A 17,756-nucleotide genomic window follows, 5' to 3' on the forward strand; every position below is an offset into this window, starting at 1 on the left:
GTCTCTGCCATGCAGGCAAGGGGGGGTGAGTCTATATCAAATGGGGCTGAAACTCTTTATTCAGAGGGGATCCCTCAGGGGTGCAGCATGTCCTGGGTGCCTCTGTCCCCTCCTCCATGCAGGGGACTGGTCTCCTAGGTCCAGGGCCTCTTGTCCTTTGCTTGCTGCTTCCTGGTGCTGGCAGGGCACAGAGGGGCCTTGGAGTAGCCTGAGCCTCACTCTGTCCTGCTGCCTTTGCCCCCCTGCAGCAAGGCCACCGCTCGCCCTCCGGCAGCCAGATTTGTCAGCCCCAGCGGAGGGAGGCAGACCCAGTGATGGGGAGCAATTCCCAGCTGTCCAGGTGCTGGCTGCCAGCTGTGGGCCTGGCTGGGGTAGGGGACAGCGTCCGGCTGGCCCCACCATGATCCATCCAGCAGGGGTGAGCTCTAGCCCCCCAGGCTGCCTCTGGCCTCCTGGCTCTGGGCTAGCCCAGGGTCCTCCGGCCGGCTGCTGTTACAGGTCTGGGGCCGGTTCCTCTTCCCGGGCCGGCGGGCCCCACGCAGGTCTGCAGCCAGCCCGGCCCAGCACTGTGCAGGGAGAGAGCCTGGGTCAGTGAGGGTCCTCCCCACGGCCCCTACTTGGCTCAGGCCCGGCCTCCGTTAGCCGGGTGGGCCAGGGGCTCCTCGCTGCAGCTGTGCAGCCCCCGGTCTCCCCCTCCCTCCCAAGGTGCCCAGCTCTGCCGCTGGACCCAGCTGGGGGCTGCCGCTGTCAGCGCTGCTTGGGGCTCAGGGCAGCTGCTGTGGGGCTGGCTCCAGCCAGTTCCCCTCCTCTCCCCCTCCCCTGGGGCCCCAGAGCAAAGGCCGGGTCTGGTTCTGTACCTGCAACCGTGGGGCAGCAGCGGCTCACCTGACCAGGACGTAGAGCACGTGGCTGGGGTCGGAGACCAACACCCTGTGGGGGGAACAGGCTGTCAGGCAGGTCCAGCCCCTCCTGGCGTCCCTGGGGGGCTGTGAGCCCTCCTGGCCTCCCTGGGGGGCTGTGAGCCCTCCTGGCCTCCCTGGGGGGCTGTGAGCCCCCCTGGCCGTAGATGGGGCTGCCCGTGGGCCGCAGCAGCCAGCCTGGCTACTGAACCCAGCTTGCCTGAGGCTCCCCCCTGCCCTGTCCCACCCCTGGGCTCACTGTCTCTGGCTGCCCCCCCCCCCCCCCCCCGCTATCCCCGGAGCGGGGGCAGCTAAGGGAGGGGTCTGATCTCGGGGCAGGCACCTGGCTTCTGTCTCTCTGGGTTCCCTGCCAACCGCTCCCGGCCCGGCCCCTTGCCAGCTCTGCTCCCTGCCTGGGCCCCAGCCTGCAGGGCGAGGCTGCTGCTGAGTCACAGAGCCCGGGGGGCAGGGAGCAGAACGGGGCCCTCACCTGGGGGCGGGGGGCAGCCTGGTCTGCAGGGAGAGGGGGCGGGGATGGAGCTAGCAAGGAACCCAGGAGTCCTGGCGGGGGCCCCCTTCTCTGACCAGCTCCCCGGGGGGTCCGAGGCCCGGGGACTCACCGCCCGCCCCAGTGGTGGAAGGCCCGGGCCTGGGACACGGTGCAGAGGAAGAGCCAGAGGCTGATGGTCTCCATCCAGAAGATGAGGAAGAGGAACCAGAGGGAGGAGAGGAGGAAGAGCTCGCACGCCATCCTGCCGGGGAGAGGGAGGGGGCTGGGAGCAGGGGCCAGAGCCCCCCCCCGGGGGGGGCGGCTGCGGGGGGGGGGCACTTCCCAGCGGGTCGGAGCTGGCTCTGGCTGGAGCCCAGCAGGGGGTGCGCCCCGACCCAGCGGGGGGGGGGGGGGGGGATGAAGCCAGGGCGGGGCCGCCAGGTGCGCGGGAGGGTCCGTGCGCCCAGCACAGGTGCAAAGCGCGTCCCACGCGCGGGGGAGGGGGGACACCTGCCCAGCCAGTGCCCCCCCCACTCCCACCCCACAGCCCAGCCAGTGCCCCCCCCCCGCTCCCCCCCCCGCTCCCACCCCACAGCCCAGCCAGTGCGCCCCCCCCGCTCCCACCCTGCCCCCCCCCCGCTCCCACCCCAGCCCAGCCAGTGCCCCCCCCCCCTCCCACCCCACAGCCCAGCCAGTGCCCCCCCCCCGCTCCCACCCCACAGCCCAGCCAGTGCCCCCCCCGCCCCACCCCACAGCCCAGCCAGTGCGCCCCCCCCCGCTCCCACCCCACAGCCCAGCCAGTGCCCCCCCCCCGCTCCCACCCCACAGCCCAGCCAGTGCCCCCCCCCGCTCCCACCCCACAGCCCAGCCAGTGCCCCCCCCCGCTCCCACCCCACAGCCCAGCCAGTGCCCCCCCCGCCCCACCCCAGCCCAGCCAGTGCCCCCCCCCCCCGCTCCCACCCTACAGCCCAGCCAGTGCGCCCCCCCCCGCTCCCACCCCACAGCCCAGCCAGTGCCCCCCCCCGCCCCACCCCACAGCCCAGCCAGTGCCCCCCCCCCCCCTACCCCACAGCCCAGCCCCCCCCCCGCTGCCCTGCCGCGCCCCTGGCTCCCGCCCGCAGCCCCCCGGCCCGGCCCCGCTCACCCAGCGCCTGGGAGCTGCCGGGGCTGCCGCGGAGGCCTCTGGCTCGGAAGCCCCCGGACCGGAGTCAAGTCTCGCCTCCCCTGGGTCCTAGCGCCGCCGGAACACGGCCGGGGCGGAACCAGCCGGAGCCCCCCCCCCCCCCCCCGGTCACACACCAGCCGGGTCGGTACCAGGACAGGTGCGAGCCCCCCCCCGCCCATCTTCGGGGTCCCACCGGGCCCCCCAACTCAGCACAGCAGGGCTCCCGGTTCTGTCCCCAGATGGGGGGGACCCAGGACTCCTGGGGTCGCGCCCCGGCTCCGCGGTAACGTTACACCGGAACGGGGGGGGGGGGGGGGAGCAGGCGCGGCCCGGCACGAGGTTCGCTCGCCCCGCCCTGCAGGCCGCCCATAAAACCCCGCCCGGCCCGGCCCGGCGCGACTCGCTGCGGGAGCCGGGCGCGGAGCGGGATGGATTTCGACCTGACGGCAGGTAAGTGGGGCGCCCCCCCCGACAGTCCCTGGGCTCGCTGCGCCGCCCGGCCCGGCCCCCTGGGTCCCAGCCCGGCCGGGGGGGGGGGGGGTCTCGGATGGAGTGAGGCTCCCCCGGGCAGCCCCCACCCCGCACGCACGGGCGCGCCTCCCCCTTGTTCTGCCAGGCAGGGGGCCTGCAGCCCTAACCCCCCTCTGCCCCACAGCGGTCGGCTCAGACCCCAAGCACCAGACGGAGAAGAAAGGGGGGCACCCTGCCAAGCACAAGGTGAGGAGCGGCTGGAGTAGGAGCCTGGGGTGGGGGGGGAGCAGGCTGGGCCCCAGCGCTGCTAGGAGCCTGGGGTGGGGGGGGGGGGGCAGGCTGGGCCCCAGCGCTGCTAGGAGGCTGGAGCTGGGGACACTGCTGCTCTGTGGCTGGGGGGGGGGGGGGGCGCATCTGCTCCAGGTATCCCCCTCTGCCGCCGGGCCCGGAGCCCCACAGGCAGCGCTGGCCTTGCTGTGCCTGGGGGGGGGGGGGGGGGCTGCGATTAGGATGGGGGGGGCCAGGCTGCGGTTGGGGCCCCCCGGCAGTGCTGTCTCCTCTCCCGCAGGACGGGCACGGATGCTCCTCTGACTCCAGCAGCAGCAGCTCCTCGGAGAGCGATGGGGATCACCACGGAAAGGTAGGGGCAGCCGAGGGGCCGGGCGGAGAGCGCAGCTGCCCAGCCTGGCCCCCAGCACCTGCAGCTCTGGAGGTGCCGTGGACTGGGCTCCTGCCAGGCCATTTCCCCCAGCGGCCTGCCTGGGGGTGGGGGGAGACTGAGCCAGGACTCCTGGGTTCTGCCCCTGCCAGGGGAAGGGGGGCGTGTGTTTCCCATCTGGGGCATCCCCCGCAGACACAGCCCCCACCCTCTTCTTGCTGGGAGGGAACTGGCCGGCAGCCCCTGCACAAGAGCCCGGGTCCTGTCCCTGGTTATGCAGCCCCCCCCCATAACGGCTCCCCAGGAGGGCAGGATCCTGCTGGCTCTAGTGGGTGAATGCAGTTGGGGGGGGGGGGGGGATGTGCGGCGGGGAGTAGCTGCCTCATGGCAGCTGGGGCCCTTACCCCTCCCTGCCGCTGCACCCCCCTCCAGGCCCACAGCGCTGGCCACGAGCACAAGAAGAAGAAGCCAAAGGAGAAGAAGCCCAAGGACAAGTGTAAGGAGAAGTCCAAGGACAAGAAGAAGAAAGAGACCAAGAGCCATTGAGACCAGCGCCAGGCCCAGCCCGGCCTCGCCCAGCCGCACCCCTGGCCTCAGGCCTGGGCCCCAGTGCAGCATCGGACCCAGCCCGGAGGGGAGCGGCTGCGCAGCCAGGGCCTGCCTGGGCAGCTGCACCCGGCCCCGTTATCTTTCCAGCTTAAACCTGCCCTTTGGAGCCTTGATTTGAAATAAACAAGGGTGAGTCTGAGCACGCCTGGCAGCTGCTGTGGTATGTGTGTGCGTGTGTGTGTGGGGGGGATTAGCCTGCCCTAGGCGTGGCCTGACCCACAGAACAGGCTCCTGCAGGGCTGGCCCCACCCCGGGGAAGGGAGCAGCGTGGCAGGTGGCCCTGGGGGGAGGCAGCTCCTACTTCGGGTGTGAGCCAGGCCCTGCCCGCTAGGACCAGAGCGCAGTCGTGAGGGGTGCAGCAGCCGCAGGCTGAACCAGCGTGGACAGCGCACGGGGCAGGTGCTGCGGCAGCTCCCTGGGGGGCCCCACCACTGGCTACGTGCAAAGCCCCCCCCCCCCCGCACAGCACACAGCCCCAGTGAAGTCAGCACACGGAGCTGCCCTGGATGCTGTTTATTGGCTTGGGGGTACAGATGGGTGGGTGGGGGGGGCTCTAGGCTGCATGCAGGCACCCCCGGGCACAAGGCCACGCCCCAGCAGCAGCGATGCTCAGAAACCAACAGGCAGGCATGCACACGAGAGGGGGAGGGTGGCGAGCGAGAGGGGGAGCCACGGGGCCTGCCCAGGCCTTAGCCAGAATGGCAGGAGGTGGCACGTGAGGCCAGATGAGCCGTGGCTGCCTGAGCAACCCCCCAGAGCCTCTTTCTGATCAGCAAGGAAAGGCAAATGCACCCCACACGACCCCTCTCCCTCCCCCCGAATCCTAGCCCAGGGACGCCGGCTGAGCTGGAGCGGAGGCAGCCTTGTTTCGCGCCCGCCGGCCGCCTGGCTGGGGCCGCAGGGGAGCTCCGGGGCGGGGGGCCGTCACCTGACGAGGTGGAACGTCAGCCAGTACATGAAGAGCGGCTGCAGGGCAGCGATGGCCATGGTGAGGTACATGCGCAGCTGGTTCTTGGCGCCCCGCACCAGCACGCCCTCGGCCGCCGCCTCCGACAGGATCTTCAGCCGCAGTGTCCGGATCTGGGGGGAAGAGGGGAGAGTGTTGGGCCCGGGCCGGGCGGCAGCTGCCCACAACCACCGGGCGCCTCCTGCTGCCGTTTCCCCACCCGCCAGGGTCCTGGCACCAGGTCCGCTCCTGGCTCAGTGCAGGGCAGGCGGGGGAGATGCTGCTCCCCCACGGCCCAGCCCCACAGCCCCCGCCCTTACCATGAAGACGAAGATGGCGAGGCAGCACCAGCTGAGCAGCAGGTAGTAGCCGGTCTTGCCGAAGAGCAGGCCCGACACGACGCCAACAATCATCCTGCCATGGGAGAGGCAGGAGGTGAGTTGGGGGGGGCAGCAAGCCCTGCCCGCAGACAGCACACGCACTCCTGGCTCTCCATTGCCCATGCTGGTCACTTATGGGACATGGGACACTCCCCTACATTTGCCCCTGGCACTAATCCCATTGGACAGGGATCCGGAGCCACGCACGTCACATCCCCTTAACTCTGCCCATGGCCCGGCCTGACTGCGCCAGAGCATGCTCCAGAGAACCCCCCCGCCTCCGTGCACTGGCGGGAGCGGCCCCCGCTCAAGCCCGGTGGCTGCAGCTGCAGGCTGGTTGGCAGGGGGAAGGGGGGGCACTCACCCGACGTACTTGTACCCCGAGAAGGCGACGAGGTCGATGGTGGTGAGGTCTGTGTTCACAGTCACCAGGTAGAGGCTGAGCAGGACGGCCAGCACCTCCACAATCAGCCAGGCCAGGGCCGAGCTAGCCTGCAAGCCCAGCAGGTCGGGAGAAAACCTACAGCCGCACAGCCGGGAGGAGGGTCAGAGGGCCCCAGCAGGACCTCCAGTCCCTCCCACCCAGCCCCCAGGGCAGCCCATGGACCAGGAACAGGGCCAAGTTTCCCCCCCAGCCCCCTTCCCTCTGGCCACAGAGAGCTGCAGGGAGCCCCGGCCCTGAACTGGCTCCTCCGGGCTTTCCAATTGAGGCCCTGGAGATGGGGGGGGGGCTGGTTCAGGCTGTGCCCCCCCCCCGCTCCCCCACTCCCATGGATTCTCCCGCCTGAGCTCACCAGGCCCCAGTTTTACCCTGGGCCCACGAGAGCATCAGAACGGCCCATCTGCGTCAGACCACCCCCTGCTGCCCATTCCCAGCTTCTGGGAACGAGGAGACGCCCACGAGAACTAAGCGCCCACCGTGGCCCTGACCGACATTGCTAAAGGCAACTTGTGCCAGTACGCGGCCCCCGCACGGCCTTGGGACTGGCGCCTCCAGGGAGAATGTACGCAGCATCCCCCTTTGTCACGAGACTGGTTCGCTGAGCCTGTGCTCTTTAAACGCTCCCATACGCCCTTGCCGCCACGTACGGCGCAGGGGGCGAAAGGGAGACAGCCCCCCTGACAACACCCAACGTCTGGGCACAGGGAACGGCTCGGGAAGGGAGCCCCCCATCACTGAGTGTTTTATGAACCCAAAACTTGCACTCGCCTTCCAAACAAAGGCCAGACACGCAGATTAGACACTGAGACGCCATCCCCCAACACAAGGCTGCTGCGCCCCTGGCCCCCGGGGAGCGCAGACCCCAGCTAGCAGCCTCCTCACCTGTTCTGGGTTCCCAGTGCTAAGCCCGCCACCAGGAGGTAGGTGATGAAAGCCATGACTGCGAAGGAAAGAGACAAGCAGAGTCACCTGCCTGGACGCAGGCGAGGTGCTGACCTGGGCTCCTAGCAGAGCTGAGAGGAAACACAGGAGGGGCGTGACTCCCACCACCGAGTTATTCCCACACTGTGGCTAGGCCACTCAGCTTCCTCCTGTGAGTGCAGGGCCACGGTCCTAAGACTGCGTATGTAAGATTCTGACCACAGTCTCTGTTAATCTCTCACGTACGCCCAAACTGGACGGGCCTGATCCGAGCCTGAGACCTAGCGAACAATGGACAAAACACGGCTGAAGGAAAGTTAAGATAAGCAGGAAACAGCCTTCTTTGTTTACCGAGGCATAAGACAAGGAGTCAGCACAACCCCAGGTGCAGAGCAGTAACTGGGGGCTTATCGTGAGTTACATAGGCACATAACTCACAGAGAGGTCTCGAAGTCTGGGAGAGATAACAGTGTATCCTCCCCGAATACCAGCCAGGGTTCAGGGAGAGGGCTAACATGGCAGCAGGAGACGCTATCCGCCCCTCAGAGATGCCAATCCGAGTTCAGAGGGACGCACTGATAAGCTCTACACAACTGCCACAGCTGGGTACTGTTCACTGGTCTCTTTAAGACCCCCTAGGAACGCACCTGAAATCAGGACTTAAGCTACTTCCTGCCAGAGAACTTGAGTAACAGCTGTGTACTAGCAAAGGTGAACCTGAGCCCTGGGCGGGGCATGCATGGAATCTTGTAGACTATTGGCTTGTTGTGCTCATTTTGTCTGGCTACAAGGACCTATCCAGGGGCTTGGGAACTCCCGTCTCCCCGCCCCGCCCGATATAATCCACTGCACCAGCGCTGTGCATAATAAACCCGCCTGCTTGGATTTACACGGTGTCGAACTTCTGTTCCTTCAGTTGGCCACGGGGAGGGGATGCAAGCATGTGAGCTACTTGGGAGCCAGAGACCGACATCCAAAGAGAGGTGAGTACGTTTAATTTACCACCTCATTAGGCTAGGGATCGGAGTCTCTCGTCCCCTTCGGACACATCTTGCCTCCGCTTTTCAGAGTTCAAACAAAGGAACCTAGACACGTGTGATCCGAGCATAGAGGTAGAAGGGGTACCACTGGGGAGGGGGCCGAGCTGTTAAACTAAGGGGTGTGTTACGGAGGATCTGGACAAGCGACTAGCCAGTAACTGGCTGTGAGCTAAGCCCAGGACTGGCTGGGTACGCGAGCGGCAGGCAGTGCAAACGGGTGGCCCTGCTTCCTTATTGCACGTCCTGACGGAGCGCCCCCCCTCCAGGCATGTGAAGTATATACCCTCGAATGGTACGAGTCCCCAGTAAGGCCAGCGATGGTGTGACTCGAGACCACACACATCCCCAGTACGGTCAGGAGTTGTGGTGATCAAAAGCCATGGCATCCAAGGGGGAGGTGAAAGTCACCCCACAGGAATACTTAGAACATAAATATGTAAAAACCCGGCAGGCGGCCGTTAAGGCAAATTACGCTGCAGCCAGGTCTGAAGAAGAGTTGGTGAAATGGTGGAACGACCAGAAAGTGAAGAAAGCAGACAAAGCGGTGATAATACTATTGGATATCCTCGCTATGAAAGAAAAGGAAATTGAAGCTTTAAAATCTGAAAACGAGGCGCTACGAGACAAAGCCCTTTCTCGGAGCGATAAACCCCCCTCCACCAGGAGTAGCTGTGAGGCAGGCAGGCAGGATCCCAAAGCAGGAGAATCAAAGCTACAAGGCCAAGGGCCCACCCCTAGATCAGAAGAGGGCGAGCTCCCCGTCGGCACTTGCCAGCCAACCGCACCACCGGTAGCTTACCCGTGGGGGGATCTGGCAGTGAGGGACAAAGGAGACGGGCTAGAACCCCCTCCATACACGTCCCCGTATGGACCAGCACCTCAAGGGCCAGATCCGGGCACTGCCAGGGCTGATGGAGGGTGGCCACAGGGACCAGTCGCCCCAGATGATCACGTCCAACATGTGGCCCTAATTCAAACGCAGCTAAGAAGGCTCAGAAATATTAACGAGGAGGGGGAGCCAGCGTGGGGATTCCGGATGGAAACCCCCCAGACCTACCGCCCCTTTACCCCACAGGAGAAACAGGCACTGCTGTCCTTTCTGCCCGAACTTCAACGCGATAACAAAAACATGGAGTTCTGGGACAAACTGGACGGCCTGACTGAATTGCACGGCCTGCGTAAGAAGGATGTTCACATCCTGGCCAAGTGCAAGTGTCCCAGAGACGTGTGGGACAATTTGGCCAATAGATGGAAAAGCGGGCGCTGGGCCGAGGAACATGACCCCAGACCCGCGGGAGTGGCCCCTGATCAAGAGTCATCCCCGAACCCAGACTCCGGCAGCGTAGCTGAATTCAGGGCTGCGCTTTCCACAGTTCTGGGAGCTCAAGCCACCAACTGGGGGGCCTTGCAATCAGTGACCCAACAGAAAGGGGAGTCGGCCATGTCCTATGCCGAGAAGAAGTGGAATGCATTCCGCTCTTATTCAGGCCTGGACAACATAACATCCCGAGACCACGACGTGTTTCTCCAAATCCTAAAGGAAGGGTTGTCTGCGGATCACCAAGCAGTCCTGGCCTTAGGCCTCTCGGTTGGAGATTCGTTCTCGGCCGTGATGAAGTGGGCCGCAGATCTAGAGAACAGGAAGAAAAAGGCAGCGGCGACCCTCGCCTCCGAGGAGGCGGTGGCGGTCCATGCAGTCGGAACCGCTACTTGTTACACCTGTGACAAGCCAGGACATCTGGCACGGGACTGCAAGGACAGGATGAAAACTAAAATGTGCAGCAACTGCAAGAGAAATGGTCACAGGGGTAGGGAAGGCCAGTGGCCAAGCAAGCTAAATAAGACCAATAAACCAAACCCCCAAGAGCAGGAACAGACTAAACAGATCCAGGAGCTGCTCAAACTCCTGGCTGGCAAATAGGACATAGCAGCCTCCGTGGCTGGGACCGTAGGCGACCCAAGGATGTTTCTGAACACAGGAACAGGGGGCCGGTCGTGCAAAGTGTTATTAGATACGGGAGCCTCGGTATTAATAACCGGCCAAGACCTCCCCCGATCCGTCAAACCATATGGATGGAAGGGGCGGGAGGGGGAAGGTTAAGAGCAACCCTAAGCCAGCCAGTAGAAATAGAATTTGATGACATGATCACAGTAAGTCAAATCTGGGTTTGCCCCGAGCAAGGGGACACAATTTGCGGCACAGATCTCCTTAAGGAGCTCGGAGGAGTGATCAATCCCAGAGCCAGCAGCGCTGAATGGACTGGAGGGTCCAAGCAGGAACAGCCATCCGAAAACCGTCTCTACCGCTAACTCCCTGATAACGGCCCGTTCGGAAGCCGGACGGGACCTGGAGGTTAACTATAGACTATACTCACCTTTACAGGGTGACCCGAAAGGCTCACCCGATTGTGGAAAACCCTGCCATCATCCTCAGCTTGCTAAAACCGGGACACTGAAAGCAGCATTAACGAACGCGGTGCTGGAGACCACAGACCTAACAGGCTGACTCAGTTAATGCCCCTTGAATTAATGAGAATGCCTAGCGGTGTGGTCCTACCAGCCGACGGGTCAGGGCCCTTCGCAGAACTACATTAAAGTGTTAGACAAAGAGTTAAAGGAATTATACCACCAAGTAAAGGGAAACCAAGCCCAGCTGGACGATAGCAGCACTCTGGACAAACCTGCATTTAAGGTCGGGGATCTGGTAACGTGTCCCGTTGACCCAGAGGTTAGAGGAATTCTAAAACCGAAGTGGCAAGGCCCCATGCGGGTCCTTTTGACCACTAACACGTGTGTGAAGGGTGGGGGAAAGATGGGACCGTCTTGGAGGCACCAAAATCGGTTAACACTGTTTGAACCAGCGCCCGCGAGTGCTAACAATGTCTCCACAGGTGAACAAGAAGAAGGACTGATGGGTGACCGTGAGGCCCCGCGCTGGCCCTGTGGATTATGGTGAAGGATGCAAGGAGGGTGCCGTGTGAAAGGGAGGACTGGGAATGGGTCACTAACCCCCTCCACCGGGCTTGCTCCGCTTTAACTTTTTGGGGGAGGGGTAACTCAGTGGTTTGAGCATTGGCCTGCTAAACCGAGGGTTGTGAGTTCAATCCTCAAGGAGGCCATTTAGGGATCTGGGACAAAAATTTGTCAGGGATGGTACTTGGTCCTGCTGTGAAGGCAGGGGACTGAACTCGATGACCTTTCAAGATCCCCTCCAGTTCTAGGAGATAGGCAATCTCCATTAATTTAACTGCCGTACTAAAGAAATGCTTCGCTTTTGCAAAACACGCGCATTAACCATCAAAAAGGCCTGGCCAGAGATAGGGGTAGGACCACAGATAGGGCAGGGGCAGGGCAGGGGCAGGCGGAACATAAGAAAATTCAAATAAAATCATACACGGATTTTCAGGTAGACTCGTAACATCACGATTTCAGTAACAGCCGACTGCCCCGTTACTCCCTGGTGCCAAGTGCCAGAGACTATAGAATTTTTGGGAGCCTTTGGAAGGAAACATGAAATTGCAGAGACTCCCCACCTATAATGAAAGTCACTATCAAACCATGTTGCAGCCCTCTCAGAGGGACAGTGTCTACAATTAATATGACTAGTATCCAAATTACCTTTAAAGGTAACTAGACAGAAACGGGGACTCATGGACACGACTGCGGGGTGGTTCCGTGCAGGTAATTCTGTTGGCAACGCCTATGCCGTAGCACACATAGCTAAAAAGAGAAACCGAATCGAATCAAGCCTGGCAGACGCTGTGCTATCTAATGCTCGGGGAGGACTGGATACTGAGAAAGGCAGTCGGATACTCCTCGACAGCTTAAACGACCTGTCAAACTCTGTATCCACCTCACTGGACATCACAAAATATTTGGGTCAAAGATTAACCAATTTGTTAATAAATGGTACAAAAACAAAGGACTTGGAGGAAAATTATTGGAGAACAGGACAGACATTGGCTGTTAGCACACAGGGAATTATAACAGACCCCCTGGATAGCCGGGTCCACCACAGCCCTCATGAAAGTATTAGGGCCCCATCTCCCCAGTTCCCCTCCAAGGGAGTGGGGACACAGAGAATCAATGAGGGTCCAAAGACCAGTCTAGACAAGTCACAGCATAATCTTTAACCTCCTAGTGCCTCTGGGCATCCCTAACCCGCACCAAGCTAGAATGGTAACCTCCCTGTCAGCGTGGAGAGGGGGTCACGTCACTAACAGAGGAGGCATCGCGTATGCCGAGGCTGCTGGGAAAGCATTGTACACCAGCGAGTGCTGCACCCGCTCCGATAGAGAAATCTTGTGTGCATGCCCACGTAATACTCTAACGAATCGGTCCCGGTACGAGGTGGCTGTCACAGAGAAGCTGGTCCAGATCAACGGTCCCTACTGGTGTGACTGCCCAGAACCGCTCCATTGAGCTAAACGGAAAGCCCTGCCCCTCGACACACCCATCCGTGTGCATGACGGTCCCTCGAGGGGCAACCCTGGCCGTTGGCGGGACGCGGCTCTACCGTGCTCCGCCAATGACGGGTAACCGAACGTGGGATCCGGAATGGCACTACGGCAGTTAATACCAAGAGGGGGGGCTTCGGGCCCTGCAGGTGAAGATTGAGGAGCTGGTGGCCGAGGCCCAGACACACTGGGGTAGGCCGTCTGAGGTACACTCAGATAGGGGAGACCGTGGACCAAGCCGATGCCAAATATTCAAAGGCATTGAACCAGGCGGCGGAAGTTAAAACAATGATTATGGGCAATGCCATCTCCGGTGATGAAATCTTGTGGGGATGGATCTGGGTGCAATTCTGTGGGGAGTGTCCAACCAGACATTCCTGCTGGTGTTGGTGCTTTACCGGCGCTTCCAAAGTAAGCTGAAAACGTCAGAATGGTTGTATTTGACCAGGCGGGTTAGGGAACCCTAGGGTCAAAGGGGGGACTGGAGGGCCAAGATCCTAATGCGATGTATGTAAGATTCTGACTCCAGACTTTGTTAAGAATCTTTCACATATGCCCAAAGTGGACGGGCCTGGTCCGAGCCTGAGACCTAGCGATCAATGGACAAAACACGGCTGAAGGAAAGTTAAGATAAGCAGGAAACTGCTTGTTTTATGCCCAGTTAAACAAAGAAGATTGTCTCAGCACAACCCCAGATGGAGAGCAGCAATCGGGGGCTTATCATGAATTATAGGCACATAACTCACTGAGAGGGGCCTCGAAGTCTGGGAGAGAGAACGGTGTATTCTCCGTATACCAACCAGGGGTCAGGGAGAGGGCTAACGTGGCAGCAGGAGTGAGGCTATCCGCCCCTCACAGATGCCAATCCGAGTTCAGAGGGAAGCATCGATAGTCTATGCTGGGTGCTGTTCACTGTTCTCTTTGCTTTAAGACCCTCTAGGAATGTACCTGAGGGCAAACCTGACTGGGAGGTGCCACCTGTCATTTCTAAGGACCTGAAATCGGGACTTAACCTACTTCCTGCAAGAGGAGAACCGGAGGAGTAACAGCTGTGTACTAGCAAACATGTGAACCTGAGCCATGGGCGGGGCATGCATGGAATCTTTTAGACTATTGGTTTATTGTGCTTGAAGGGATAAAATAGCAAATAGCCCATTGATATGTAGGTAAGATTCTGAACCACAGACTCTGGTTAAGCTTTTCCGCATAGGCCCAGGCTGGACAGAGGCATGAGGCCTAGATAGCTCTAGGGAAGCAGGAAAAACACAGGAAAACAACCCCGCCTGTTTATCACAAATGGAAGGAGCTGAAGTGCCATAACATTATGTGGGGAGGAATAACTGAACACCCTTATCATGAGTTTTCCACACACAAGGCCAAGGCCCTGAAAGGGGCCTCAGTCTGCCAACTGGTATGGGAAAAAAAACAACAACTGCCTTCCCAAGGCCTAGCACATCACTAGGCGATAACACCCCCCCCCCAGATCCCAAGTTCACCCCTCCCTGGCAGTTCCGGCTAGCAGACATACCAGAATAATATTATAAACAACTGCTTTGCTGTGTACCTTACACTGTCTTTTGTTTTAGACCCCCAGAAAAGCACCTATGAACTGCACCTGTCGGGAAAGCGCCATCATCACTTCTATGGATCCCAATCGAAATGTAGCTTATGCATGGCACAGCAATTTTCGGGGCAAGGAGGGGGGATACTTGTGTTTTAACAAATATGTTAACTGAGCTATGGGCGGAGCTACTATGTAATCTCTTAGACTACTTGCTTATTGTGCTCATTTGTCTTGCTGCTAAGATCTATCCAGGGGTTTGGGAACTCCCACCCCATCGTTTCTCTCTGCCCATTGGTCCCCTATATAATCTATTGTAATCAATTGCTTAGTAGTGTCCACTGAGCCTAAGCAGCAGGGTGACACTCCATCAGCGCTGTGCGTAATAAACCCTCCTGTTTGGATGTATACAGTGTCCATATTTACATTTCCAACAGTGCTCATTCTGTCTTGCTGCTAGAACCTGTCCAGGGGCTTGGGAACACCCACCCCGTAGCATCTCTCTGCTCATCAGCGCCCAATATAATCATAGAATACTAGGACTGGAAGGGACCTTGAGAGGTCATCGAGTCCAGTCCCCTGCCCTCATGTCAGGACCAAATACTGTCTAGACCATCCCTGATAGACATTTATCTAACCTGCTCTTAAATATTTCCTGAGATAGGGATTCCATATCTGCCAATTGCTTGGCAGTCTCACTGAGCCTAATAAGCGAAGTGACACTCCCCCAGCTGTGCGTAATAACAGGCCTTGTGCCTGAACCTGCACAGTGTCAGACTTCTGTTCCTTGGCCAAGCACCCCAAAAGACAGGCCACACCACCCAGTGCGGCAATCTGCATAGCTAGGCCCTGTGGCGCTCAGGGGGTCAAACCAGAGCAGGACGTGCTGCCCAGCGAGGTACCTGGAATGTACAGATCCGGGGCGTTGATGTCAAACCGCGGCGCTACAGGCCTGTCCTGCTGGTATTGCACCTGCCAGTCCTGCCAAGAGACACCCCCGTCAGACACCCGGCTGCTGCAGAGCCAGGAAGGGCGTGCTGGCCAGGGAGGGCCGTCTCGGCTTGGTGCCCCTCCTCCCAAACCAGCCTCATGGGACAAGCTCGCAAGGGAGCCGCCAGCCTGGTTTAGCACTAAGCTGGCACCCTGCACTGGAGAGTCCCTTCTGAGGTGAGCAGGTCTGGGGGCGCTGCTCTGCCCTGAGCCCTGCCACTAGCATCCCCCTACAGCAGAGCGGCTGTAAGAGGCTGCAGCATGGACCCTGTGGAGTCAGACAGGCTACCCGGAGAGCGCTCCCCATACCAGCTCCAGCCGCTCCATGGAGTGGAGAGAACCCAGACCCTCGCTGGGATAACAGGCAGCGCCCTGTGCATGCAGGGGATATGACTGCAGGGAGGCCCCCCCCCCAGGCAGAGCTTTGGGGCCCCAGTCAGACTGAGGAGCTGCCTGCACTCACGTGTGAGCAGTGGCACTTTGGAGGGGGAAACGCTAACCCTCCATTTAGGGGTTTCAGACCAAAGAGCCGTTTGCAACACCCATTCCCCAACCTGATCCGGAACAAGGGCCTGGCACCAGTTACTGAGCAAGGCCAGGTGCAGCCTTTTGGGGCTCACCTGGTGCATGAAGGGGAAGAGAAGCAGCCCCAACTTTTTGCCCACGTAGACAGTGTCCACAGCAAAGTAATATTTCAGCTTGGTCACCGGGATGAAGCGGTCAATCTGCAAGAAGGAGAAAGCAGCTCAGGACACGCACTCAGGCCTGGGTTACAGCAGCAGTGCAGAGGGCAGGACAGGGTTGGAGAAAAGCAGCCACTGGGGGGGGGGGGGGTGGGTTTCTCCCCCCAGCTCCTCACCCCCGGCGCTATACTCACATTCTTGTCCACAATCTCCTTGCCCTGGCTGGCCAGGGTGCTGCCGTAGGCCATGGCGAAGTTGGACATGGGCTCGGCCAGGAAAGAGCCCTGTGTGGGGTAGCCGACAGTGGGGGGCTGCTGGGCACTGTAGCCCCTGCCCGCCGGGGTGCTGCTGGAGCTGGTGTCATCGAAGAGCTGATGAGGATCGGCCATGCTGGAGGAGGCGGCTGGCAGCCGGCGCTTGGAGGCTGTGGGAAGGAGAGACAGCAAGTGAGTGGGGGCAATGGAACTCCCCCCCCAACCACCTCTCCTCCAACCCTGCCCTTTCCCCATGGCCCCGCCCTCTCTCCCCACGACCCACCTCTACTGCCCCGCCCCTTCCCCATGACCCCACCCCCTCTCCCCACGACCCCACCTCTACTGCCCCACCCCTTCCCCATGGCCCCACCCCCTCTCCCCACGACCCCACCTCTACTGCCCCACCCCTTCCCCATGGCCCCGCCCCCTCTCCCCATGACCCCACCCCTACTGCCCCACCCCTTCCCCATGGCCCCACCCCCTCTCCCCACGACCCCACCTCTACTGCCCCACCCCTTCCCCATGGCCCCACCCCCTCTCCCCATGACCCCACCCCTACTGCCCCACCCCTTCCCCATGGCCCCGCCCTCTCTCCCCATGACCCCGCCCCTACTGCCCCGCCCCTTCCCCATGGCCCCGCCCCTTCCCCATGACCCCAGCCCTACTGCCCCACCCCTTCCCCATGGCCCCGCCCTCTCTCCCCACGACCCCACCTCTACTGCCCCACCCCTTCCCCATGGCCCCACCCCTTCCCCATGACCCCGCCCCTACTGCCCCGCCCCTTCCCCATGGCCCTGCCCCTTCCCCATGACCCCGCCCCTACTGCCCCGCCCCTTCCCCATGACCCCGCCCCTACTGCCCCGCCCCTTCCCCATGACCCCAGCCCTACTGCCCCGCCCCCAGCCTCTCCCCCCACGGCCCCGCCCCGCACTGACGCTGCCTGAGCCCCCCGCCGGAGCCGCCGTCCGGGTCCATCCCGCTCCGCTCCTGAGGCCGGGCGCTCTGCCGCTTTAACAGTCGCCCCGCCCACTCAGGGGCAACCGACCAATCAGCGGTCGGTCATGAGCGTCACGTGCCGGCCGGCGGGCCCGCTGATTGAGCAATAGGCGTGGAGGGGGGGGGGTCTCGTTGCTCGGCGCGCCGCATCGCAGCGCGTACGTCAGACAATGCGCCGGAAGCCGGGGGTGTCACGTGGCAACGCACGTCACATGACGCCGGGCGACCGGAAGGGTCTCTCTCTGTCTCCCTGCCCAAGATGGCGTCTGCGGGGCAGTCACGTGTTGGTCGTCGCGCGCTGCCCGTTTCCAAAATGGCGACCGGAGCCTCTCGCTCAGGCTTTGCCCATTGCTGTAGGCCCAGGCGCGCTGGGATTGCCCTCCCCCCCCCAGCCACAGCACAGGTCACTCCATGGAGCAAGGCATGCTGGGATTCCCCCCCCAGCCACGGCACAGGTCACTCCATGGAGCAAGGCATGCTGGGATTGCCCCCCCAGCCACGGCACAGGTCACTCCATGGAGCAAGGCATGCTGGGATTGCCCCCCCCAGCCACGGCACAGGTCACTCCATGGAGCAAGGCATGCTGGGATTGCCCCGCCAGCCACGGCACAGGTCACTCCATGGAGCAAGGCATGCTGGGATTGCCCCCCCAGCCACGGCACAGGTCACTCCATGGAGCAAGGCATGCTGGGATTGCCCCCCCAGCCACGGCACAGGTCACTCCATGGAGCAAGGCATGCTGGGATTGCCCCCCCCCAGCCACGGCACAGGTCACTCCATGGAGCAAGGCATGC

At 61.9% G+C, this 17,756-nt stretch overlaps 3 protein-coding genes and 1 long non-coding RNA gene across 10 annotated transcripts; 3 read left to right on the top strand and 1 right to left on the bottom strand.

The window, feature by feature from the left end:
• Positions 1 to 39: 39 nt before the first annotated feature.
• On the bottom strand, positions 40 to 17,123 carry YIF1B (Yip1 interacting factor homolog B, membrane trafficking protein). Of its 5 annotated transcripts, none has more exons than XM_075915516.2 (11): positions 16,902 to 17,123; positions 15,907 to 16,136; positions 15,650 to 15,754; positions 14,942 to 15,020; positions 6,943 to 7,000; positions 5,983 to 6,138; positions 5,559 to 5,652; positions 5,221 to 5,372; positions 1,520 to 1,651; positions 886 to 930; positions 40 to 566 (listed from the first exon to the last, which is right to left on the bottom strand). In XM_075915516.2, exons 1-11 carry the CDS (start codon positions 16,939 to 16,941, stop codon positions 464 to 466), a joined length of 1,194 nt encoding a protein of 397 aa, XP_075771631.1. In that variant the 5' UTR covers positions 16,942 to 17,123; the 3' UTR covers positions 40 to 463. The 5 variants fall into 5 exon arrangements, with proteins under 5 accessions (XP_075771631.1, XP_075771632.1, XP_075771633.1 ...); XM_075915517.2 differs by having other exon boundaries at positions 858 to 930; positions 16,902 to 17,121; XM_075915518.2 differs by lacking the exon at positions 1,520 to 1,651 and having other exon boundaries at positions 16,902 to 17,120.
• C18H19orf33 (chromosome 18 C19orf33 homolog) lies at positions 2,844 to 4,431 on the top strand. Its single transcript, XM_075915524.2, has 4 exons — positions 2,844 to 3,004; positions 3,210 to 3,271; positions 3,594 to 3,665; positions 4,116 to 4,431. The coding sequence occupies exons 1-4, from the start codon at positions 2,983 to 2,985 to the stop codon at positions 4,227 to 4,229; spliced, it is 270 nt and encodes an 89-aa protein (XP_075771639.2). The 5' UTR covers positions 2,844 to 2,982; the 3' UTR covers positions 4,230 to 4,431.
• LOC142818210 (uncharacterized) lies at positions 7,831 to 14,447 on the top strand. The gene is made up of 2 exons (XR_012898945.2): positions 7,831 to 7,964; positions 10,913 to 14,447. It is a non-coding gene; the product is annotated as an uncharacterized LOC142818210 (long non-coding RNA).
• On the top strand, positions 7,962 to 14,447 carry LOC112545935 (uncharacterized). 3 transcript variants are annotated; one of them, XM_075915515.2, is made up of 2 exons: positions 7,962 to 13,644; positions 14,065 to 14,447. In XM_075915515.2, the coding sequence occupies exon 1, from the start codon at positions 8,401 to 8,403 to the stop codon at positions 9,940 to 9,942; it is 1,542 nt and encodes a 513-aa protein (XP_075771630.2). In that variant the 5' UTR covers positions 7,962 to 8,400; the 3' UTR covers positions 9,943 to 13,644; positions 14,065 to 14,447. The 3 variants fall into 3 exon arrangements, with proteins under 3 accessions (XP_075771630.2, XP_025040841.3, XP_025040843.3); XM_025185056.3 differs by having other exon boundaries at positions 7,962 to 10,973; positions 13,410 to 14,447; XM_025185058.3 differs by having other exon boundaries at positions 7,962 to 10,973.
• Positions 17,124 to 17,756: the final 633 nt, after the last annotated feature.

This window comes from Pelodiscus sinensis, chromosome 18, assembly GCF_052426305.1.
Source record: "Pelodiscus sinensis isolate ZL-2025 chromosome 18, ASM5242630v1, whole genome shotgun sequence".
NCBI classification, from domain to species: domain Eukaryota; kingdom Metazoa; phylum Chordata; order Testudines; family Trionychidae; genus Pelodiscus; species Pelodiscus sinensis.

Bases quoted from the DNA above. Each gene is read 5' to 3' on its own strand.
- C18H19orf33 (XM_075915524.2), top strand. From the start codon at position 2,983: ATGGATTTCGACCTGACGGCAG. The intron at 3,005-3,209 runs GTAAGTGGGGCG...TCTGCCCCACAG, and splicing joins GGATTTCGACCTGACGGCAG to CGGTCGGCTCAGACCCCAAG. The intron at 3,666-4,115 runs GTAGGGGCAGCC...ACCCCCCTCCAG, and splicing joins ATGGGGATCACCACGGAAAG to GCCCACAGCGCTGGCCACGA.
- LOC112545935 (XM_075915515.2), top strand. From the start codon at position 8,401: ATGGCATCCAAGGGGGAGGTGAAAGTCACCCCACAGGAATACTTAGAA.
- YIF1B (XM_075915516.2), bottom strand. From the start codon at position 16,941: ATGGACCCGGACGGCGGCTCCGGCGGGGGGCTCAGGCAGC. The intron at 16,137-16,901 runs GTCAGTGCGGGG...TCCTTCCCACAG, and splicing joins CGGCGGGGGGCTCAGGCAGC to CCTCCAAGCGCCGGCTGCCA. The intron at 15,755-15,906 runs GTGAGTATAGCG...TCCTTCTTGCAG, and splicing joins AGGAGATTGTGGACAAGAAT to ATTGACCGCTTCATCCCGGT.